The sequence below is a fragment of the Pipistrellus hanaki genome, assembly GCF_964339955.1.
Source record: "Pipistrellus hanaki genome assembly, chromosome: 3".
Classification (NCBI taxonomy): Eukaryota; Metazoa; Chordata; class Mammalia; order Chiroptera; family Vespertilionidae; genus Pipistrellus; species Pipistrellus hanaki.
Window position 1 is genome coordinate 138793687 of NC_140505.1, and position 25655 is coordinate 138819341.

At 42.7% G+C, this 25655-nt stretch overlaps 1 protein-coding gene and 1 pseudogene across 3 annotated transcripts; one reads left to right on the top strand and one right to left on the bottom strand.

Annotated features, from left to right (window-relative positions):
• Positions 1 to 649: 649 nt before the first annotated feature.
• On the bottom strand, positions 650 to 19263 carry ATP23 (ATP23 metallopeptidase and ATP synthase assembly factor homolog). 2 transcript variants are annotated; one of them, XR_014794360.1, is made up of 7 exons: positions 19057 to 19263; positions 16310 to 16355; positions 15217 to 15298; positions 10361 to 10498; positions 6312 to 6395; positions 2146 to 5637; positions 650 to 1815 (listed from the first exon to the last, which is right to left on the bottom strand). XR_014794360.1 is itself a non-coding variant. In XM_084876353.1 (6 exons), exons 1-6 carry the CDS (start codon positions 19181 to 19183, stop codon positions 5434 to 5436), a joined length of 681 nt encoding a protein of 226 aa, XP_084732479.1. In that variant the 5' UTR covers positions 19184 to 19263; the 3' UTR covers positions 1984 to 5433. The 2 variants fall into 2 exon arrangements, 1 of the variants encoding a protein (XP_084732479.1); XM_084876353.1 differs by lacking the exon at positions 650 to 1815 and having other exon boundaries at positions 1984 to 5637.
• LOC311618809 (splicing factor 3B subunit 6-like) lies at positions 8461 to 9340 on the top strand (annotated as a pseudogene). Its single transcript has one exon. The product of its transcript is annotated as a splicing factor 3B subunit 6-like (transcript).
• Positions 19264 to 25655: the final 6392 nt, after the last annotated feature.

Sequence of the window (25655 nt, forward strand, 5' to 3'; positions counted from 1 at the left end):
GTGGATAGAGCATTGGTTCATGGACTGAAGGGTCCTGGGTTCAATTCTGGTCAAAGGCATGTACCTCAGTTGCAGGCTTCCTCCCTGGCCCTGGTTGGGGCACATGAGGGAAGCAATCAATCGATGTGTCCCTCTCTCTCACATCACTGTCTGTCTGTCTGTCTCTCTCTCTCTCTCTCTCTCTCTCTCTCTCTCTCTCTCTTCCCCCCTCCCCACCGCTCCCTCTCCCTCTTCCTTCCTTCCACTCTCTCAAAAAAAAAAAAAAAAAAATCAATGGCAAAATATCATTGGGTGAGGATTAACAAAAAAATTAATTAATTAAGATCTTAATTATTGCATTTAAAATTCAGTGCAGCCCTAACTGGTTTGGCTCAGTGGATAGAGCGTCGGCCTGTGGACTGAAAGGTCCCAGGTTCAATTCTGGTCAAGGTCATGTACCTTGGTTGTAGGCACATCCCCAGTAGGGGGTATGCAGGAGGCAGCTGATCGATGTTTCTCTCTCATCGATGTTTCTAACTCTTTTTCCCTCTCCCTTCCTCTCTGTGAAAAATCAATAAGATATATTTTTAAATAAATAAATAAAATTCAGTGCATATTCATCTTTAACTCATCCCCTTTCCCCTGTCTTAAAAACAAAAAACAAAAAAACTTAATTGTGAAAAATTTCAAATATGTATAAAGTACACAAAATAGTTAGTGTAATGAATATCTTTATACCCTTATATCACTCAGGTTTGACAATTATCAATATTGTGCCAACTTGTTTAATCTATACCTCCACCTACCTCTCCACCTGCCATTCAGTTAATATTTTTTCATCGATTTTAGAGGCAGGGGAAGGGAGAGATAGAAACATGGATGAGAGAAAAACATCAACATCAATCAGCTGCCTCCTTCATGCCCTCTGCTGGGAATTAAGCCTGCAACCTGGGCATATGCCCTGACCAGGAATTGAACCAGCGACCACCTGTTTCACAGTTCAATGCTCAACCACTGAGCCACATCAGCCAGACTGTTATTTAAGATAAATTTTATATATATTGAGGTGCCCAAATATTAACTGTACAACTTTGACAATTAATGGATACATCTGTATAACCTACATCACAAATAAGATATAAAATACTTCCAACACCCCAAAAAGTTCCTTCTCTTTCATTCCAGTCAATATTTTGTCCACTCCCCCACCCTCAGGCAACCACTATTCTGATTGTTTTTTTCCCAGCAGAGAAGTTTTTCCTGTTCTATAATTTCACAGACTTGGGACCATCAAGTACTCTTTTGTATCTCAAGCTCCTTTTAATTAGCATAATGTCTGTGAGCTTCATTCATCTTCGTTCCTTTTTATTGCTGAGAAGTGTTCCGTGGTTTGAATATATTACAGTTTGTTTATTCATTCTTCTATTGGTAGACACTGGTTATTTTCAGTTTTGGGTTTTTGTAAATAAAGCTGTTATGAACATTCTTGCACAAGTCTTTTTGTGAATGTTTTCATTTCTCTTAAGTAAAAACCTAGCTTCGAATAGCAGAATCAAAGGGTAGGTTTAACTTTACAAACAACTACCAAACCTGTTTCCAAAGTGATTCTATTTTACATTCTTACCAGAAATGTAAGAAAGTTCTGTTTGCTTCACACCTAATAAATTTTTCAGCAGTCTATTAAATGTTTTGCTTTTCTAGTGGGTGTGTAGTGGTTTCTCGTTGTGGTTTTAATTTTCATTTCTTTGATGACTAATAGTAAACATTTTTCATGTGTTCTCTGTATCCTTGTTCAATTATGTCTCATTCTTTGTAAAGTGTGTTCAAGTGTTTTTGCTATTTTCTTAACTGGGTTGTCTTTTTTTTTTTTTTTTTTTTTTTTTTTTTTTAAATTTTGTACAGAGAGGAAGGGAGAGAGATAGAGAGCTAGAAACAATTTAATTTTTTTTTTTTTTTTAATATATATATATATATTTTATTGATTTCTTACAGAGAGGAAGGGAGAGAGATAGAGAGCTAGAAACATCTATGAGAGAGTCATCGATCAGCTGCCTCTTGCACACCCCCTACTGGGGATATGCCGGCAACCAAGGTACATGTCCTTGACCAGAATCGAACCCGGGACCTTTCAGTCCCCAAGCCAATGCTCTATCCATTGAGCCAAACCGGTTTCGGCAACTGGGTTGTCTTTTTAAGGTATACAAAGTTTTTATATTTTCACATAAGAGGTCTTTCTCAAATATACATATTTTCCCAGTCCATAGTTTGCCTATTCATTTTCTTAATACTTTTCAATGAATAGAATGTAACAATGCCACCATCTCTTTGAACCTCTGTGAAAAGCAGCAGCAATGAGCAATCAGAGCAGATCCCAAATAAATGGAGGGCAGGGTGCTTTTTGCCCCCAACCTCCCGCCTGGTTCCCACAATCTGTACACAGACTGTGCTGGGAAAACATGCACAGCTGCCTGCCACAAGGCACACTAGTGAGAGATGAGTAACTACTACTGTGCTAACAGCTGGAAATGGCCAAAATTAGCTTCAATTTACCTCCCAACCCTCCCCCGGGAAATTACAAGCCTTTAACAGACTCTAGTGTCCAAAATATTTACATTAGACAGATTCTGTCCGTGTAATTCTATGTAGGTGGGAAGATAGATTTCTGTTGCTTCCTATTCCACCATCTTCCCAAGAATCTTCAAACCATATCTTAATGTTTAATAAGTTATTCAGCTTTTGTTATCACTTTATGATTTATATTTAATCAAATTTTAACTAAAAGAAAGAATCCTACTAACTTCATTATGTTTAAACCTTTAACTAACCGCCTATACACACAGTGTCTTTCAGTCTGGACACAGGCCAAGAGTTGGTTGCTGGACAGCTAGAAAATGCAGTTACCAGTTAAGAGGAACAGATTAAAAAAGAAAAAAAAAAAAGAGGGACAGATAAAAGGACCATGTTTTCTGAATTCAAAACTCAGATCAGGGCTTGTCCAAGATTTAAGAATGATTATGTGAAAATCTTGTAAATATATAAAAATTAGCCCTGGCCAAGTGGCCGAGTTGCTTGGAGCACCATTCCATACACCAAAAAGGTTGTGGGTTCGATATCTAGTCAGAGCACATACCTAGGTTGTAGGTTGTAGGTTGATCCCCGGTCTGGTGCATTCAGGAGGCAACTAGTCAATGTTTCTCTCTCTCCCCCCACCTTCCTCTCTCTCTAAAAATCAATAGAAAATATATCTTCAGGTGAAGATTGTGTGTGTGTGTGTGTGTGTGTGTGTGTGTGTGTGTGTGTGTGCATTGTAAATTTAATGTACATTGTAAATTTAATGTACTGGCCTTTACTAAAAATAAAGAAAGCCCTGGCCGGTGTGACTCAATTGGTGGGGTACCATCCCATTCACAGAAGGGTTGCCGGTTTGATTCCTGGTTAGGTCATGTGCCCAGATTGCAGGCTTGATCCCTTCCTCTCCCTTCCTCTCTCTCTCAAAATCAATAAACTATTCTTTTTTAAAATATATTTTTATTGATTTCAGAGAGGAAGGGAAAGGGAAAGAGAGATAGAAACATCAATGATGAGAAAGAATCATTGATTGGCTGCCTCCTGCACATCCCCTACTGGGGATCAATCCGACAACCCACGCATGACATGTGCCCTTGACCATAATTGAACCAAGGACCCTTAGTCCACAAGCCAATGCTCTATCCCCTAGCCAAACCGGCTAGGGCAATAAATTATTCTTTAAATTTTTTTAAATAACAAAAACTTAAAAATCTAATAAAAATTGTTCCTAGAAAACACCCAGCCAGTGTGGTTCAGCAGCTGAGTGACAACCCATGAACCAAGAGGTCACCAGTTCGATTCCTGGTTGTAGGCTCAATTCCCAGTGGGATGCATGCAGGAGACAGCTGATTGATGTTTCTCTCTCACAAATGTTTTTATCTCTCTATTCCTCTCCCTTCTTCTCTCACAAAAAAAAAAAAAAAAAAAAAAAAAAAAAAAAAAAAAAAAAAAAAAAAAACTGTCCCCTGAAAACTAAACCATATAGTCTCCACATACATGTTGAAAGAAGAGCAGAGAGCCAAAGCCAGTTTGGCTCAGCGGATAGAGCGTCAGTCAGTCTGCAGACTGAGGAGTCCCAAGTTTGATTCTAATCAAGTGCATGTGCATTGGTTGTGGGCACATCCCCGGTGGGGAGGGTGCAGGAGGCAGTTGGTCGATGTATCTCCCTCATTGATGTTTCTAGCTCTCCATCACTCTCTCTTCCTCTCTGTAAAATATCAATAAAATATATTTTTTTAAAAGAAAGAAGAGCAGAGAGTGGGGTAGACATTGATCATTGAATAAATTCTTTTCAACTTTCATTCATTATATGTTTTGATCATAACATCTCAACAAATGTCATAAATAAGATCAATACATTTTTCTTTATACTTAATGTAAATACCAACAGTGTTCTCTTATCAACATTATACAAGTGTACCACTTCACAGTTTTCTTAATCAAATATTAAAATAATCATCTATATAGCCAAAACCGGTTTGGCTCAATGGATAGAGCGTCAGCTTGCAGACTGAAAGGTCCCAGGTTCGATTCCGGTCAAGGGCATGTACCTTGGTTGCGGGCACATCCCCAATAGGGGGTGTGCAAGAGGCAGCTGATCTATGATTCTCTCTCATCGATGTTTCTAACTCTCTATCCCTCTCGCTTCCTCTATGTAAAATTAAATAAAATAAATTTTTTTTAAAGAAAAAGAAAAATGGAATTCTTTAAAAAAATAAATTAAATAATCATCTATATATATAAAAGCCTAAGCAACCAGACGACCAGCCAACCAGTTGGTAGCTATGACACACATTGACCACTAAGGGGCAGAAGCTCAATGAAGGAGCAGAAACCACAGGCATGGAACATGTAACAGACTAATGAATCTAAGAGGGAAGGGGGTGGGAGGAAGGTGGGAAGAGATTAACCAAAGATCTTATATGCATACTAGAGGCCCAGTGCACGTGCACCAGTGGGGTCCCTCGGGCTGGCCTGCAGAGCTGGGGCCAAAACCAGCTCTCCAACATCCCCAAAGGGATCCTGAGTTGCGAGAGGGTGCAGGCCAGGCCGAGGGACCCCATCGGTGCATGAAACTTTGTGCTGGGCCCCTAGCATGTAATAAAAATAACATCACAAGAATAAAAAACACAAGTACAATGTAGAAAATACAAAACGTAATTGATTTGCCTTATTCACTGAATGATTGGCTATACAGACATAATTTCTGCCTTGAAGTTTAAGGCAGTTTCATGTTTCACCAGAGTTACATTTTCTGATAATATGCTAGAATCAGCATCTTCTGTCTTGTCTGTATTTAACTGATCATTTATGTTTTATACATCTGTGTACCTGAGAACCATATTTTCTTCATGATCACTGAGGTAATATAAAATGTCATTGCCTTCATATATTTGAGTAATACCGATGACGGTTTTGAAAGTCTCTATGAGCATATTTTGCGTATGTCTTGTTATGTGGGATCCTTCCAAAAGGTTCATGGTCATTGAAACACGATTCAAAAACTTCATCAACAGCCTTTTCAGCTACTTCTTTGCTGACATTCCTAACAGCCAGGATAGAAAGAATGGCTCTGTCTCTGACACAAGTCTAAAGAGGAAAAAAAAAGTATATGGCTTTAGTTTTATATGAAAATTTAATCATGAAATAACATCATTTTATATATCTGAACCATAATCAAAACTCATTTTTGCCCTGGCTGGTTTGGCTCAGTGGATAGAGTGTCAGCCTGTGGACTGAAGGGTCCTGGGCTCAATTATGGTCAAGGGCATATGCCTGGGTTGCTGGCTCAATCCCCAGTGGGGGGCATTTAGGAGGCAACCGATCAATGATTCTCCCTCATCATTGATGTTTTTATCTCTCTTTCCCTCTGCCTTTCTCTCTGTAAAAAAATCAATAAAATATTATTTTAAATGATAATAATAATAAATAAAAAATAAAATGTAAGCCCAGGACGGCCAGGATAAAAGTAAGACAGGCTGTGACTTCACTTCCACTCCTTATCTACCCCATCCACAAGTATCCCAAGAGCGGGATCATCATAGTTCTTTTCACTATTAAAATCTCTGTCGGTCACACAGTTCACCCATAATTATAAGCCAGAACTAAATTCCATCTATTTGGCTTAAACGGTATACAGTCTGTATTCATTTCATGTAAGTAGCTCTTTCAAGTTTCAAATACTAACTGTACGTCTCATTTCTTTATTTATTATTTCCACTCTGAGCACTCTTAGAGGTAAGTGATTTCATGTTAATTTTTACCTGATGGTGTTGTTTTAATCCAAAACGTAATCTGAATATTTCATTCACAAGTGAGCAGTCTCCACTGAGGTTAGCAGCTCGAATCTATCACCAAGACAGAAGTAAATGAAAAGAAAATAAGTGTCCAGGCTCTCTACCTTTATAACAACCAATTTTTTTTAATTGTAAAAATATATAAAAGTAGCATTTTTTTCTGAGATCAGAATAACTGTAAGACTTTTTGAAAGAATTTTTTTAACTCTGTTGGTTCCAGAAGTTCTTCAGTAAGAAAGAGGGCAGCTGTCTGTGAGCTTGTCAGACAATGCCAAAGGCTCTGGGCTGGGTGTGCATGACAGCCTGACGTTAGGACATATTTTCTAACTTACTACATTGTTAAAGTGAAAGCAGCTTTAATGGATGAAACATCTTGGGACTACCCACACGGATTCTACAGCTAACCTGGCCGCATTCTTGCTAATTCACTGCAAACAGAATGACCCACTTCATGTTACTTTACAATGACACGGTCTTATTCCTCTGACGAGCTCAAGGCACTCACACATTTTAGCCAACTGACATTAATCTTCATAACACCCGAGAGAGACCTACTTAAAAATTCAGGATTCACTAATGAGCAAAATAAACTGATGAACAAAATAGAAACACAGGCAGGGATACACGGAACAGACTGACAGCTGTCAGGAGGAACGGGGCGGCAGGAAGGGGACGCTGGATGAAAGACGGTGAAGGGATTAGCCAAAGAATATATATGCCTAGCCCACAGACACAAGACAACCGTGGGGTGATGGCTAGAGGGAAGGGGGAGCAGAGGATGGGTGCAGGTGGGCAATGGGTGGGGGGTGACATCTGTAATAGTGTCAACAATAAAAATAAAGTTTAAAAAAAAACCCTCAGGATTCAGTCTACTCTCCAAATAATGAGTTCTAATTAGATGCAGTGAGGTTGCTTATTAATTTTAAGGGAAAGAGAATATAATCTAAATTATAAAATATAAAATTGAAATTTATATTAGTTTTTTAATTTCTCAATACATTGTACTCTTGGATTAATGAAATTCAATTATGAAATACTTATGTCTCTCCAAAAGTATATTTATATGTATATGTATATTTATATATGTATATTTTTTAGAGCAATCCGAAGTGCTTATTCACAAATACATTTTTATATTTTACTCGTAGGGGTGTCGAACTCAATCAGAGAAGGGGCCAAAATCTAAAATCCAGCCTAAATTGCGGGCCAAATGGTTTACTGAACAGTCATAAACTGACAATGTCATAAACTGACAGCGGAGTGCAGTGATGACAGCGCGGTGTGGGCCACATTGCAAGGCCTGGCGGGCTGGATTTGGCCCGCGGGCCTTGTGTTTGACACATGTGCTAGAGCAAGAAAGGATCTTTACCTAAAGAAAGCAGCACAGGAAGCCAGTTAGGAACCCTGGTTATAAATCTGAAGTATGGAATCTAAACAAATGCCTTCCTTTCCACAGATATTAAATGAGGATGATAGTTTCCACTTCCATGGGCTGTTGTGACAACTATGTAAGGACCCACCATCGCTTTCCGTGCTGAAAGGGCTCTCACAAACATGGAGAATGTTCCTAAAACCCGCTGGACTTCCTGTAAGAAGTGAGGCAAGCATAAACCCCACAAAGTAACAATACAAGATGGGCAAGGATTCTCTGTGCACAGGGAAAGCGGCATTACGCCAGGAAGCAGAGTGGCTGTGGTAGGCAGACTAAGCTGATTTTCCACACAAAAAAGCTAAAACTACAAAGAAGTTTGTGCTAAAGCTCTAGCCAGTTAGCTCAGTTGGTTAGAGAGTTTGTCCTAATGCACCAAGGTTATGGGTTCGATCCCCAGTCAGGGCACAAGAATCAACCAATGAATGCCTAAATAAGGGGAACAACAAATCAATTCTCTCTCTCTCTCTCTCTCTCTCTCTCTCTCTCTTTCTCTCTCTTTCTCTGTCTCTCTCTCTCTCTCTCTCTCTCTCTCTCTCTCTCTCTCTCGGGGGGGGGGGGGCAGGGTAGAGAGGGTCAATAGGGGGAAAGGGGATATATGTAATACTTTCAACAATAAATTTTTTATTTTTTTAAATATATTTTATTGATATTTTACAGAGAGGAAGGGAGAGGGATAGAGAGTTAGAAACATCGACCAGCTGCCTCCTGCACACTCCCCACTGGGGATGTGCCCACAACCAATGTACATGCCCTTGACCGGAATCGAACCCAGGACATTTCAGTCCGCAAGCCAATGCTCTAATCACTGAGCCAAACCAGTTTCGGCTCAATAAATTTTTAAAATAATAAAATCAATAAAAAAAAAATTTTTAATTTGTTTAAAGAAGATTGTGCTGAGGCTTGAATGTGCTGAGCCCTACTGAAAATCTAAGAGATAGCTGGCATTAGGAGATGCAAGCACTGTGAGCTAGGAGGGGATAAGGAAAGAAAGGGCCAGGTGTCCCTGTGTTATGGAGCCTGCGTGTGGACGTCCGCATCTAAGGCCGTGCTGAGCTGAAAGCTGAGCGAGCTCAGGAGGAATAAGGGGGAGTTCTAGTATCTGCCGCGGTAACCTCATCAGCCCGGCAAAATGGCGATGCCAGCAGCCAAGAGAGCGAACGTCAGACTTCCACCTGAAGTAAATCGGGTTTTGTATATAAGAAATTTGCCTTACAACATCACAGCTGAAGAAAGGTATGATATATTTGGGAACTACAGACCTATTCGTCAAATCAGAGTGGGGAACACATCTGAAACTAGAGGAACAGCTTATGTGCTCTGTGAGGACATCTTTGATGCCAAGAACGCATGTGACCACCTGTCCGAATTCAACGTCTGAAACAGATACCTCATGGTTTTGTACTATATTGCCAACAGGGCATTTCAGAAGATGGACACAAGGAAGAATGAAGAACAGTTAAAACTTCTCAAGGAAAAATATGGCATCAATACAGATCCACCAAAGTAAACATTTTCTGCATTTTTATTTTGAACTCTACCCTTTTTCAATTTTTAATTAATACTAAGTATTGCAGTTTCTTGAGCTTCAGAATAACGTGCTTGAAATTTTGACAATGTTAGAATATATAGTTAGTAAACGTGGAGCTTTTTGTAAAAAAAAAAAGAAGAAGAAGAAGAAGAGGAGGAGGAGGAGAAAGGGCCTACTGATCTAGTTCTAAGCTTCGTGTTTTGTTTTATTATGTAACAATAAAATCTTGAGGATATGTCCACTTAAAAAAAAAATCCACAAACATAACAGTGTTTGGCACACAACCTTCAGTAAATGTTAACTGCCCTTAATTTTTATGTTACATAGTTCATTCCATAAGAAATAGTTTATTATAATTAAAGTTAATCACTATTATTAGGATTAAAAAGGTTATATTTAATACAATTCTAAAAAATACTTAAAATTTCTCTGTTGTGTCTCAAAAAATTGTATTCAATAGTTAGAAACAGAAATTCAAGACGAACATGGAGCTATCACAATAAGAAAATGAGTATACTATATAATTCTATATAATAAAATCCTAATGTGCTAAGTGTCTGGTTGTCCAGTCAGCCGTTCAACCAATCAAAGCATAATATGCTAATGACATGCTAAGGCCATTCAACTGCTCACTATGATTTGCACTGACCACCAGGGGGCAGACACTCCCACCAGTAGGTTAGCTTGCTGCTGGGATCTGGCCAGTCAGGGCTGAGCAAGATGGGCTGGACATGCCCTGGAACCCTCTCACGATCCCTCCTCAGCTGGCAACCTCCTGCATTCCTCCCCAGCTGGCCAACTTCATCATCTCTCCCCAACCCTGATCATGCACCAGTGGGGTCCCTCAGCCTGGCCTGCACCCTCTTACAATCCAGAACCCCTCAGGGGATGTCAGAGAGCCAGTTTCAGCCCAATCCCTCAGTCCAGGTCAAGGGACCCCTCTGGTGCACAAATTCATACATCGGGCCTCTAGTGTTTAAATAAAATATTTTAATAAATTGTTCAAACACAGTGTTCTGCAGGGGGGGGAAAGGTGTCGTTTACAATAAAACTCACCTCTGAGCAGGCCAAATGTCTGACATTGGTGAACCAGTCAACATGAGCACGACAATGATCAAATGTATGAATGAGCTCGTGGGTGACCACTCTGTTCATATGGGCCTGATTACGGATATTATTCTGGCACAAAACAATCTAGGAGGCAAAATAAGAGAAGTTCAGTTATGTCTAAAATCCATTCTCATTTCATGGAGTCTATCCTCTCTCACACATGAGGGGGACTTACCTGCTTGCATTGCCTCCACCCACTTTTCTCCACTGACCCCACAACTGTCTGTCTGTCAAGGGCCAGTCTAAGTGCATGCCCCATTAAGCCTTCCCGATGACTAACTTCTCCCCTCTCTCCTCTCTGGACTATAAGAGCACTTCGATTGAGGACAAGTATTCACACACTGTCCTCATTGTCTGACTGTCTCAGTGTGTCTTAGACTCCACAGCATTGTACTTAGAGAGTGGACTTTGGAAGAAGCTGACAGATTCAAATTCTAGCCCTATTCCTTACTAATGCAATGACCTAGGGCAAGTTTCCTACCTTCCCTGTGCCTCAGTTTCCTCAACTATGAAAGGAAAACATTAGAGTACCTACCTCATAGAATTGTGAGAATTAAATGAGAATATGTCTAAAATGCTTCTGAATGAGGTTCTGAATGAGCAATACAATGAATGACCACCACTGTCCCACTCTACTAAACTTGCCAGGAAAAAAAATACTCAGAAAGACCTTCAGAAAGAAGTGCAAAAAGCCCACAGCCCTCTGAAGAGGACCCTATAAGAATAATAAAGACATGAGAGATCCTAATAATAATAAGTTACCATTCAACATCCATTTATTCAACTGATATTTATGGAGACCTTTTAGATGTATAATCTACTAACAGAGATAGAAATTATTTACCAAAATGTTTAAATACATGCAATGACGGCTGTCATGAAGAAAAACCCAGGCTGGCATGAGTACCTACAATGAGAGTACCTGGCCTGGTCTGGAGGCTGGGGAAGGCTTCTCTGCAGAAGGATGTTTAATCTGGGATCCAATGGGTGACTGGTAGTTAAATATGAGGAAAGGGGAAGGGAGTGCCTGAACCATCATTGTCTCACTAATTAGAAAGGTGTGAACAAGCCGAAACCGGTTTGGCTCAGTGGGTAGAGTGGCCCTCATAGACTGACGTTCAACCACTGAGGTGGCCCTCATAGACTGACGTTCAACCACTGAAAGGTCCCAGGTTCGATTCCGGTCAAGGGCATGTACATTGGTTGCAAGCACATCCCCAGTAGGGGATGTGCAAGAGGCAGCTGGTCGATGTTTCTCTCTCATCAATGTTTCTAGCTCTCTATCTCTCTCCCTTCCTCTCTGTAAAAAATCAATAAAATATATTTTAAAAAAAAAAAAAAAAAAAAAAAAAAGGTGTGAACAAGAAACCCAGAAGGCTGGTCAACCTTGAACCTCTGTAAGGTCAGAGCCAACCAATCCCTACCTAGTTGAGACAGTGGTAGCTGAAGCAACTTCCCCACCAAATAATCATGTAAATCCTTACTGATAAAATAATCTGCCAGTTGCTGGAATTGCCTGCCTGAGGGCAATGGGTGTATCCCAAACTGAATAAAAGGGAGATGGCAAGGCCCAAGCAAAGTGTAGTCCTCCCACTGGAGTTGGGCCTCCACCTGGCCTCCATTTCCCAGATAAATAATTTTCTAGTCTCTTTCATTTGTGTGCGACCTTCCCCAAAACCCGAACCCTAAACCCAAACCCTGAACCACAAAGGACGTGAAAGGGGTTCCCACAAAGGGCATGGGGAGGGTTGAAAGAACAGAATGTTGGAGAAGCAGGCTTATGTTTCTGAAGCACAAGTTTGAGGTGGTCGGAATCAGATAAGGCTGGTGAGGTCAGCAGTGGCCAAATCATTGAACACCTTGCCTTTGTCCTGATAGCAGTGGGAAGTCAATGAAAGGAAGTAGTGAAATGGGAAGGGGAGGAATGGCTTTGATTTTATTTTGTTTTTATTCCTTTGACTATAGTTAGAAAAATAGGCAGAAGATGACCAAAACTGATTCAGAGAGACTAGCTGAAGGTTAATGAGGAATTCTAGGCATGAGGTAATGGGACGTGAGCTAGGATAGAGGAACCCAAGAATATTATCTAGGAGGTAAATTATTAATAGATAAAATTTGGTGGTGGGCTCAGTGGTTGAACGTCAGTCTATGAGGGCCACAGTTTGATTCCCCATCAGGGCACATGCCCAGATTGCGGGCTCAATCCCTGATTGGGGCGTGAGGGAGGTGGACAAGGGGTAATTCTCTCTCATCATTGATGGTTCTTTCTCTCTCTCTCTCTTCCCCACCCCCCCCCCCACTTCCTCTTTGAAATCAATTTTAAAATGTATTAAAAATTTGGTGGATAGAATATGGGAAGAGATCAGAGGTATCAAGAATGATCCTGTCAAAAACGGTTTGGCTCAGTGGATAGAGCGTTGGCCTGCTGACTGAAGGGTCCCAGGTTCAATTCCGGTCAAGGGCATGTACATTGGTTGCAGGCACATTCCCAGTGGCGAGTGTGCAGGAGGCAGCTGATCGATGTTTCTCTCCCATCAATGTTTCTGACTTTCTATCCCTCTCCCTTCCTCTCTATAAAAAAAAATCAATAAAATATATTTTTTTAAAAAGATATCAGATTGCCCAATTAAAAAAAAAAAAAGGAATGATCCTGAATTTCTGGTTTGTATAATAGGATGGATGGTGGTACCATTCACTGAAATATGCAAAACTAAAAGACCAGGTTGGGTGGGGTAGGAGATGGTAAAAATCATCAATCTGAAAAAAGAAATCATTAATCTGGACTTGGACAGGTCAGATCTGAGGTGCCTTTAAGACAACCAAGAGTGGGTATTAAGTAGGCACTTGGATATACGAATGTGGAGTTCAAGAGAGAGCTCTGACCTAGGAAAATAAATGAGATCCCCTTAGCAGAGTACAGAGTAAAAAAGAAGGGGGTCTAACTCCAATAATGAAGGGACTTCAACACTGAAGGGCTGACAGAGGAAGGTAAGCTAGCGAAAGAACTACCAGCGGAGTGCCGTGCGCCGGGCACCACGGGGAGAAGTGTTTGGCGTCACCTGCTGATGTCACATGTATGCATACCACAGGGCCCAGCAATTCCACTCCTCAATGTATACCTTGCATAACTTTTTGCACATGTGCACCAGGAGGAAAGTTAAAAAATATTCACACAGCATTGCTCAAAGTAGTAACAAAGTTGGAAAGAATCAATATTAGGTAGGGTAAACAATAGTACAGACACCCCATGGAATACTATCCATCAGTGAAACTAATAAACCAAAGGTACACACAACAACACGGAAGAATCTCACAATGCTGAACAAAATAAATGCTGCAAAAGATGATATGCTATATGATTTCATAAAACTACAAGGTATTACCTTTACCTCAAAGTATCCCATGAATAAACCTGAAGAGCAGGCAACTAAGTAACACATTAGTAGTTGCCTAATGTGTTAGGCGGGGAGGGTGGGTGCACAGGAGAAGTGGATGAACTGACCAAGACCCAATCTGAGCGCTAGAGGTACTGTGGTTACTAATTTACAAGTGAGGAGACTGAGAATAAGGCAATAGCTTGCCCACACCCCACAGCTAATGAGGCTATTAGATATAATCATTACCCATGTTTTACAAAGGAGTTATCTCACTGCCCTAATCAAAAATTGTCAAAGGTAGCCGAAACCGGTTTGGCTCAGTGGACAGAGCGTCGGCCTGTGGACTGAGGGGTCCCGGGTTCGATTCCAGTCGGGGGCATGTGCCGTGGTTGCAGGCGCCTCCCCAGTGGAGGTGTGTAGGAGGCAGCTGATCGATGTTTCTAACTTTCTATCCCTCTCCTTTCCTCTCTGTAAAAAGTCAATAAAATAGTAGTCTTCCCACTAGAGGTTGACTTCCACCTGGCCCCCCCATTTTTCAAAATTAACTCTTTTCCAGTCTCTCTCTTCATTTTAGTGTGTGGCCTCCGCCAGAAACTGGACCCTGAGTGGGCCCTGAATCACACGGGTCATATTAAGGAATCCCACACTGTGATGAGCCCTAATTGGTTTGGCTCAGTGGATAGAGCGTCAGCCTGGAGACTCAAGGATCCCAGGTTCGTTTCTGGTCAAGGCATGTACCTTGGTTTCGGGCCCATACCCAGTAGGAGGTGTGCAGGAGGCAGCTGAAGGATGTTTCTCTCTCATCGATATTTTTAACTCTCTATCCTTCTCCCTTCCTCTCTGTAAAAAAAATCAATAAAATATATTTTTAAAATAAAAATAAAAAAAGTCAATAAAATATTTTAAAAATTTAAAAAAAAAAAACTGTCAAAGGTATATTTCACTTCTCACCAGGTAAAGGTGAAACGCTTTAGCTTAGCATTCAAATTCTCCCACCATAGGGCTTACCTTCATTCCGATCCTGTCTCCCCTATCTCCCTGTACTCCTGCCCTCCAGCAAACCAGACCACACGCCATTCCACAAATACACCCGGTGGCTCCTGCTTCCCCTGGGTGGGCCACCAACAGTCTCTGTCTTCTTTGCCCTGAAGAGAGAGGCTTCACCACCGCTCGCTGCCTCTGTTGGTATCTTTCAGCCCATCATGTCCCCGCCCCATGGTGGCAACCATGCCTCCCCCTTGTGTCCTTGTCTGTGTGCGTGTCTCAGCTCCCCTGGGAAGAGGTAAGCCCCTTACAAGTAAGGACCGTGACGAATGCACTTTCTGAATCCCACACGAAGTCTACCAAACGATCCCCAGCAGGTGGAAGGTCCTCAGCAAACGTCAGGAGAACTGGGAGGAAAGAAAACTTGGCAAACACGCCTACCTGAGACACGGACGCATCAAAGCCTCCACTGACGTTCCCAAGGCAGTCTTCGCACGAGAAGTGTCTTTCTCTGCTAACAGCGCTGAAAGGCAAGAAGGAAGGGGAGAGTCCAGAAGCGGGGTGCACACGGCTCAGGGAACTGCCCCGGGCCAGGACACCGCCATCAAACCCCCCCACCCTGACACAGAGGAAACACTGGGGAAGCAGGTTAACACCTCAGGACTCAGTTTTTTCATCTGTAAAATAAGGATATCATCTCTGACATCTATCCTAGTTCAAATTCTATGAACGTTATGGTTCCACAGAGCATTCGGTCAACTAATTAAGACCATGTTGGAGATATGAGGGTGTTCCTGTCCTTGGGCCACCATGGTAAGAAGTGGACCTCAAAAGTCGCTTCCTTTAACGCCCTCAAAGTTAAACAACACCTGGACGGTTCCGACATAACCAGCTGAGATCTGTTCTCCATTTAGGAGAATGCTGAGGCTGGCAGAGTGGAAAAGCCAGGTTTAGTAATTACCTACAAGAAAGGTTTTAAGTATTGTGTTTAATAAGTAACCAAGGTGAAATTAGGTAAAGTTAAAGCAGATGTCTGAGAAGCATAAGACTTGTCAGGAGAGAACGCAGCTAATCACTATCATCTACCATACGGAAAAGGCTTTGTGGCCCTTTCCAGTTTGGCTCAGTGAATAGAGCGTCCAACTGAGGACTGAAGGGTCCTGGGTTCGATCCCAGTCAAGGGCACATGCCTGGGTTGTAGGCTCAATCCCAGTAAGGGTGTGCAGGAGGCAGCCGATCTATGATTCTCTCTCATCATTGATGTTTCTATCAATCTCTCCCTCTCCCTTCCTCTCTGAAATCAATAAAAATGTATTGGAAGGAAGGAAGGAAGGAAGGAAGGAAGGAAGGAAGGAAGGAAGGAAGGAAGGAAGGAAGGAAGGAAGGAAGGAAAGGGAAGGAAAAGAAAGGAAAAGAAAGGAAAAGGAAAGAAAAGGCTCTGTGGCCTAACGTGAAATATAAGTGGTTCCAGTGTTTTGGATTTTGGTTTTCAGCAGGCAGAATATAGAGCAGCACTTCAAACAGATGTACTTACCAACCAGACTGTTTCATGGCATCAAGTAGAAGTTTGACATACGGATCTAAAAAGATATTGATTCGATTATGTATGCTAATTGAAATAAACAGCCAATTAAGTTATCCAAACAGCAGTATAAGATATTATCAAAAAGCAACTCACAAATCTCAATGAAGTTATACTATATTAAAATTGTGGGGGGGTTTTTAGGAGACAAACTTAAATTAACATAAAAGCAAGTCTTTAATGAAATGAAGCACCGATACAAATACCAAGATGGGTACTACCAAACATCTTAGGTAATACCAAATATGTTTTTAAAGGCCATTCTTAGTTAAATGATCAAAGACTGGGGGGATTTGGGGCCATATCCGTAGAAGCAAACAGCAGCACCGTATCCAGATTCAGAGACAAGCAGGAAGTAGCCCCACTGCTCTCTGTGGGGTCAGACCCACTGAAACTGTGTCCCAGTCTGAGGGCCACCCTCTCCGCGGGACCTGCTGGCTGAAGCTCTTCCTTAGGGAAGGCGATTAGAACAGCCAGGACCATGTTCAGTAAGACACAAGGATTGGTGGATTTGGAAAGGAGGAACAAGACATAACTAGGACCACAGTAGCTTCGAGTGTTTAAAGGGGAATAGATTCCGTTGCTATTTCTCAAGAGGACACATGAGGACCAAGGGGTAGAAGTTACATGGTGCAGCCGAAACCCGTTTGGCTCAGTGGTAGAGCATCGGTCTGCGGACTGAAAGGTCCCAGGTTGGATTCCGGTCAAGGGCATGTATTGTACATTGGTTGCGGGCACATCCCCAGTAGGGGGTGTGCAGGAGGCAGCTGGTCAATGTTTCTCTCTCATCAATGTTTCTAGCTCTCTATCTCTCTCCCTTCCCCTCTGTAAAAAAATCAATAAATATATATATATATAAAAAATTAAATTAAATTAAATTAAAAAAATAATTTAAAAAAAAGAAGTTACATGGTGCAAATTTCAACGTGGTATGAGAAGGGATTTTTCCAACAATTAAAGCTTTTGATACCATAGAAAAGTAGCCTCAAGAAACAGAGCTGCCCTAGCCAGTTGCTCAGTGGTCAGAGCATCAGCCTGAGGACTGAAGGGCCACACAACTTGCTTTGAAGAAAAAGAAAACAAGAAAACAAGGCTTGGTTTCTCCTGGTGTCGCCCCAGCCTCAGCTACAGAATTTCAAAGCTGCAGGGTGAAGCTTTCATACCACCAACAGGTTCTCCCGGGAGCCCTCCCTGGGGAAGGCTGAGGCCTGCTCATTCCCACGGCGTTCACGTCCAGCACCTCACATCCCATCTCAACTTCTTCCTCCGCCGTCTGGCTCTTCCGCTGCAAGAACACCCACCCTTTACTCAGCTCCTGATACGCTGGCACTTTACATTCATAAAACCTACTCCTCACAACCCTAAGAGAGGTATTTTCAGCCCTCTCGCCCCTCCCCTTTCTTCCTTGCAGACAGGAATAGAGGGGATCGGAGAGTTAAATCACTCTTCTACATCTAATGGAGAGGGACCAGAACCTGAACCAAGGTCCAATCTGCATCCCATGTTCTTCCCACTGTGTTCCACTGAAACATCTTAAAAGCAAGGTAGGTCTTTAGTCATCTTGGCATTTTATTTTCCCACACCAGGAACTAGGAGGTATTCAATACACACTGTAAATACAATGTCATTATTCCCTCTTCTCCCCTGCCTCCACCCACCTCCCTTGATTCCCTATTTGCTGGTAAACTCGTTGGAAAACTTTGGGGTGGTTGGGTTTTTTATTATTGTTGATTTGAGAGAGAAAGAGAGAGAAACATTGATTTGCTGTTCCACTTATGTATGCATTCATCCGGTATTTCTTGTATGTGCCCCGACCTGGGATCGAACCACGGCTTTGGTGTAGCGGGATGATGCTCAAACCAACTGAGCTCCCCAGCCAGAACCAGGAGGCTGACTTTTGAACTGTGACTGGCCAACTATGAATCAGTAACCTTGCTTTAGGACAAGTACATTTGAGACTCATTTCTAAATGTGTCTGAAGTCAACTTGTCAATGTAAATAAGTTAAGAAGTCTAGTGCAAGGCCCCTGGGAAGAGAGGCACTGGTCAGCAGGCAGTTGTGTCCTTACTGAACCCACAGCAGTGGCTCTTAACCGTTTCGGGTCGTGGGCGTCTTGAGCATATAATGAAGCTATAAGCTCTCCCTCCAGAAAATGCACTGAGGTGCGTGCACACACAATTTCCCAGTCCATTTCTGGGGTTTCTACACTCTGCAGCCCATTCATGTAGGAAGGCTACAGGCCCCTTCCAACGAAGGGTAGGTTTGTAAAACTGTCGTTTTTGCACTGCCAGCAGTATGTATGCCTGAACTAACGTGGCTTTTCAAAACTCCGCTTCAACTTATCAACAATAAAAAATATTTTTTTATTTAAAAAAAACAAAACACTCTGCTTCACCAGATCTTAAGTTCACATATTGCTGCATATCTTACACAAAATCAGGTTATCTGTCAGACCAGGGAGGGTGACAGAAAGAGCAAACTCCTAACCCGCTTCCCCATTCATTCCACAGGCAAGGAATAGGGCCTCCCTGGATAAGGGAACAGGCCCGGGCCCCCCACTGCCTCCCCGTAATGCCGACTCAGCTGGTCTCTCCGCAGACCTGCCTCGGACCAGCCCGGAGCCCCGGAGCCAGGGCGCCCGGCCCTCCCGCCCGCCTGGTCTGCACCGCCCACGGCCCCAGCCCCGGGTCAGCTCCTACTGGTCTGCAGCGTCCGCAGCAGCATGAGCTGGCACTTCTGCTCGTTCCCGAGGCCGCCCGGCGGGGGCTGCTCCGGAGCCGGCTGCTCCGGGGAGGCTGGGCCCGCCGCGCCCGGAGCCCCGGCCATGCCATCCGCGGACCGGCGCCGCTCCCTCCCGCCGCCGGCGCCCGGGCTGAGGCCGGCAAAGGGAGCCACGCCCCGCGCGCCAGACGCAACGCCAGGCCCACCCCCCCCCGGCGGGCGGGACGCGGGGCGGGGCCTGGGCGGGACGCAGGGCGGGGCCTAGGATGGGGCCGGGGCGGGGCCGGGGCGGGACTGGGAGGGGCCTTGAGGGGCACGGGGCGGGGCCTGTGATGGGCGTGGGGCGGGACCTGGGCGGGGCGCGGGGCGGGTCATCAGCTTTGCGGGCTGCACCCGGGAAGCTGTAGGCTTGCTGCTGCCCCTCAAGGTTGAGTCCCCACAAGTGTCGCTCAGAAAACAACTCCGAGACCATCTGGAATCCTGTAACAGAGAGGAACAGACAGAAGCGCTCCAGCCATGAAGACAGAAGAGACACAATTCAGAGATGGAAGATGCTGACAACGCCTCAGCATACCAGCAGACAGCAGCTGCGGGTTGGTTGCTGAAGGATGCCCAGGACCTAACCAGAGACGGGCGGACCTGCATTACCGCCATTTGTCCACCAACCAGATCTGAAATATCATGGCCGGCATATACACATAAGGAACTATCTGGCATTGAAATTGGGACTCAAAAGAACTGTTGGCCCAGAAAGGAACTCACTACAGACTGATTCATTTGCTTCTCAGCATAACCATTATGGCTTGTTGCAGTTTAGGGTATTTCTTGGATCACATGATCTCACACATCTAGAGGAAATAATGAACAACATAAACAGACCCAGAGAAAGAGAACCAGCAATCAGACTCTCAAACCTCAGAGGGAAAGTAAGGGAGGGTGGGGGTAAGGGGAAGAGATCAACCAAAGGACTTGTGTGCATACATACGGGCCTAGCCAGTGGCCATGGACAATAGGGGCTGAGGGGGGGCATATCTAGGGAGGGGCTTGGGATGGGAATGGGGGAATAAGGACAATTATGTGAGACCATAATCAATTTTTTTAAATGTAAAATAAATAAAAAAATAAATAAATGGCATCACTAACAATAAATAAATAAATAAATAAATAAATAAATAAAATAAAATAAAATAAAAAATGATTTGCGCCGAAACCTGTTTGGCGGCCTGCAGACTGAAGGGTCCCAGGTTTAATTCCGGTCAAGGGCAAGTACCTTGGTTGTGGGCACATCTGGGGGAGGGGGGGGGAGTGCAGGAGGCAGCTGATCAATGTTTGTCTCTCATAGATTTTTCTAACTCTCTATCCCTCTCCCTTCCTCTGTGAAAAATCAATAAATTTAAAAAATAAAAATGATTTGCAATGTCATTATTAACAGATAACCCACTTATTAGTCCAACAAAAATTCGGTGAGATTATAGCCTTCCCTCGGCATTCCCATCATCTCGAAAGCTGAGAAAGCACAAAAGAGCCCAGCACGCAGATGAATACCAGGCTATGAATAACCGGCATCTACTTCCGGAGGAGTTAGCCCTTCGAGCCGGAAGTGAATGGGAGAGGGCGCGCAGCATTCTGGGTAGAGCCTGGAGAAACTTGTTGGCGTCCGCTGACTGTTACCCGGGCAACCGGAGGCGATTGATGGTTACTCCCGCTGTGGCGTAGTGAGCAGGCCGGGCTGGGGTGCTCAGAGCGTTGGGGGGGGGGGGGGGGGTCCGGCCCAGTCCTGGAGCGCCGCCGGGATCTGGGTGGGTCTCGCCCGGTGGGTCCCGCCCTCCAGTCTGAGCCTCGCGGGGAAAGGAGGTGTGGCCCGTAGCTCCTTCAGGTCACTTCTCGTTTTCTGCCTCCTTACAGAAAATGTAAGTTGAGAATTTCTAACTCGTATTGTCGTCTAATGTCAAAGCAAATTATTCTTGTTATATATATTGGCATTGAAATTGGGACTCAAAAGAACTGTTGGCCCAGAAAAGAACTCACTACAGACTGATTCATTTGCTTCTCAGCATAACCATTATGGCTTGTTGCAGTTTAGGGTATTTCTTGGATCACATGATCTCACACATCTAGAGGAAATAATGAACAACATAAACAGACCCAGAGAAAGAGAACCAGCAATCAGACTCTCAAACCTCAGAGGGAAAGTAAGGGAGGGTTTTTTTTGTTTGTTTTTTTTTTGTTTGTTTTTTTTTTTTTGCAGAGAGGAAGGGAAAGGGATAGAAAGTATCGAACCTGGGACCCTTCATTCCGCAGGCCGACGCTCTATCCACTGAGCCAAACCGGTTTTGGCTATTCTTGCTTTTAATGTTATGGGAAAAATTTTTAAAGAAAAACGAAAACTCACCATTTAACTACCCAGAAGTAACATAAAATTTTCATGGGATACTTATCAGTTTTTTTTCTCTGCATGAATATTCTTTACATAGTTGAGTTTATTGGGGAAAACCCATTTTGTATCCTGCTTTTTTTCACACATATATGTATATAGGATATAATTCTGATACTGAAATATTTGCAGTAAAAAAGGCACTGAAGTTGCCGAATCCGGTTTGGCTCAGTGGTAGAGCGTTGGTCCCAGGTTCGATTCCCGTCAAGGGCATGTACATTGGTTGTGGGCACATCCCCAGTGGGGGGGTGTACAAGAGGCAGCAGGTCGATGTTTCTCTCTCATAGACGTTTCTAGCGCTCTATCTCTCTCTCCCTTCCTGTCTGTAAAAAATCAAAAAAAAAAAAAGAAAAAAAAATATATATATATATGAAGGCACTGAAGCACTTAAGGTAAATCTGTGGTGAGGTGAGTTGAAGAGATAAATGAAGGGGGTGCCCCATGTGAAGACAGTTCGTTCTAGAAGTTGGGCTGAAAAGGAAAAGAGGAAGGTCAGTGGCCAGAGGAAAACGGCAAGTGAAAGAAAAAGACTTGGGGCTTTTCTTTAAGAAGAGACTTGGTGATGTTTCTTAGTGCGAGAGAGGGGGAAAAACTGGTAGTCAGAGTTACAGATGCTGGCAAGAAAGAGGATAACAAATAGGAGATGAGTGCATAAGCCAAGTATATTCGTTAGTTTTGATAGAAGGCAGAACTGGGAAGGAAGATGTCAAGGTAAGTATGGATGTTAATCATTTAAAAACTTACAAAAGTGACAAAAATTGAAAGTATATATCAAAAGGTACATATAAAATGGCCAATAAATAGCATATCCGATGCCTATTACATTGGCAAAGATTAGAAAGAAAATGATATGTGTTGGATAAGAGTTCAGTGAAACAGGTATTACAGGTGGGAATAGAAATTGGCACATCTTTCCTCTCCTCCAGGCATTTTAGAACTATGTATCAAAATCCTTAAAATGTGAAGTATACTTTGACTAAGTAAGTATACTTCTAGGAAATTCTCAAAAGGAAATAATCAAAACTGCATGTACTCATTAAGCTGGGTGAAGTTCAATTCAGCTCGTCTCCCAACAAAAGATAAGTTAAATATATTACACCCATACTTCTTAGACAGAGATAACATGGTTGCAGATAAGAGAAGGTCACTCATATTGGTTTAAATAAGAGCATTCGCTGATTTTCTAGTAGAGAGTGTGGAGTTGCAGTCTGTCTGATTGACTACCTTGATTCAGAATCAGTGGGATGCTTTGAGCCATTAAAAATGGTGATGTAGGCCGAGACCGGTTTGGCTCAATGGATAGAGCGTCGGCTTGGGGACTGAAGGGACCCGGGTTCGATTCCGGTCAAGGGCATGTACCTTAGTTGCGGGTATATCCCCAGTAGGGGGTGTGCAAGAGGCAGCTGATCGATGACTCTCTCTCATTGACGTTTCTAACTCTCTATCTCTCTCACTTCCTCTCTGTACAAAATCAATAAAATACATTAAAAAAAAAAAATGGTGATGTAGCCCTAGTTAGTTTGGCTCAGTGGATTGAGTGTCAGTCTGTGGACTGAAGGGTCCCGGGTTTGATTCCAGCCAAGGCACACACTGGTTTCGGCTTGATCTTTGGCCCTGGTCAGGACACAGACAGGAGGAGACCAATCGATGGATCTCTCTCACATCAATGTTTCTCTCTGTCTCTCTCCCTCCTTTCCACTCTCTCTAAAAATCAATGGAAAAATATCCTCTGGTGAGGATTAGCACACACACACACAAATTGTGATATAAACTCTTTAATGATAATGAAAGATAATGTAAAATACATTGTTAAGAGAGAAAAGTGGGTTATGAAAGCAGCAGTGTATACCATTCTTACTAGATGGTATTTTTTGTTTGTTTTTTTTTAGCTACTTTGCTTTTTATTTATCTGTATTTTACATGGTAAATATCCTATATAATAAAAGCCTAATATGCTAAGTGTCCAATCATTTGACCATTTGATCAGTCACTATGACTCACACTGACCACCAGGGGGCAGACGCTTCAACTGGTAGGTTAGCTTGCTGATGGGGTCCAGCCAAACAGGACTGGACAAGACAGGTTGGACACACCCTGGAGCCCTCCTGTGGTCCCTCCCTGGCCCTAATTGTGCCCCAGGGGGGTCCCTTGGCCTGGCCTGCACCCTCTCGCAATCCAGGACCCCTCGGAGGTGTCAGAGAGCCAGTTTTGGCCTGATCCCCACAGGCCAGGTTGAGGAACCTCACCGGTGCACAAATCCGTGCACTGGGCCTCTGGTATTTTATAAGGACAAGTGAGATGTTGCTCTCTTAAAGATGAGAATGAGTTTTTAAGTAGGATAGAAAATTGGAGAAGTGCTCTCCTGGTGGCCTTGAAGTAGATGACAGCTCTCTGAATTTGATTTTAAAAAACAAGGTGCTTTAACAAGGTTTAACAACTATCTTTTATGTATTTTATAATGTATATTTATTGATACTCCACCTCTCACAAAAGATTAAATGTGCTCAGAAATAGAGATACTGTAATAGAAGAAAATGATTAGAAGAGAAAATAGACACAAAAAGTAATTGGAGCCAAAACCGGTTTGGCTCAGTGGATAGAGCGTCGGCCTGCAGACTGAAAGGTCCCGGGTTCAATGCCGGTCAAGGTCATGTACCTTGGTTGCGGGCACATCCCCAGTAGGGGGCGTGCAAGAGGCAGCTGATCGATGTTTCTCTCGCATCATTGTTTCTAACTCTTCTATCCCTCTCTCTTCCTCTCTGTAAAAAATCAATAAAATATATATTTTTTTAAAAAAAGTAATTGGAAAACAAAATAAAGGCAGGGATATGTTAATACAAAATAAGTAAATCATGCCAAAAAATCTTTTGTGCTAGAGGGGTGCCACCACAAATTAGGCTCTGAGGTTCTTAGCATAAGTTGTTTAAGAGAAGTACAGTTTTGGTATGGAAGCCTGGAGCGGGGCGGGGGTGAGATGAGGGAATCTCCCAAGGTCTTCATAAGGTAATAATATAAGATTCAGCTGTTACTATTGTATTCTGGTTTTTATAGAATTTATGAACATCTCAGAAAGGTTATACTCATATTCATTAACTCAGAAATTACAAAATTTCAAGCTCTTATTAAGTACTGTGAAAAATGTAAAAACCTGTAAGACTAAGTCCCTGCCCTTATCTATTGTGAAAATCTATATATATAAAAGGCTAATATGCAAAGTGTCCCCTCAGGAGTTTGACCAGAAGACCAGGAGTTTGATTACTCCCTATGACCTGCACTGACCACCAGGGGGTGACGCAGAATGAAGGAAGGCCCCCGGCCAGCTGGAAGGTCCTGATCAGCCCTGATTGCTGGCCAGGCCTAGGAACCCTACCCATGCATGAATTTTATGCACCGGGCCTCTAGTATAACTATAAAATATAATAGCATATTTGTAATATGTGATGAATAACTAGTAAGATGAATAATTAGTATGATGAATATTAGAATAACTACTATGAATAACTAAAGACAGGATTCCTATAGTACATAGAAATACTTTTAACAAGTGAGATTATGGTCAACCCATTTGTAAAAGGGAATGTTACTCTTCTTTTACAGATGAGGAAACTGAGACTTACAGAGATTAGATAAATTGTCCAACATCGCATGGCAAGTAAAGGGCAGAGCCCAGATTTCAAACCAAGTCTGTTTCATGCAGACTACCTTCTTAACTACTAAACTTTATGACGAGATGGTATTCAGGTAGACTTTACAGGATGGAAAAAATTATGTCAGGCAGAGATTGGAGAAGGGTAATCTATGTGGAGAGAATAACACAAATCAAATAGGTTAGGAAGCATAGGGTATGTTTGAATAACATACATATATACATACACACATGCACATCCCAGGAATATGAGATATATGCAGGTAAGCAATAGAAAATGAGGTTGGGAAGATTAGGGACAGATACTTAAGATTCATAATCTAGAACTTCACAGGCAAGTGGCCTCACTTAGAGCCTAGTTTACCTGGTTAAGGTCTCAGCCTCAGTGCCTGATAAAGCAAGAGTTTTAAGCACAGAGACCTTGAACCTGAAAAATTTTAACCTCAGACCTATATTAGGATATGAGGAAGGGGGCTAATGGCATATGAAAGAATCCA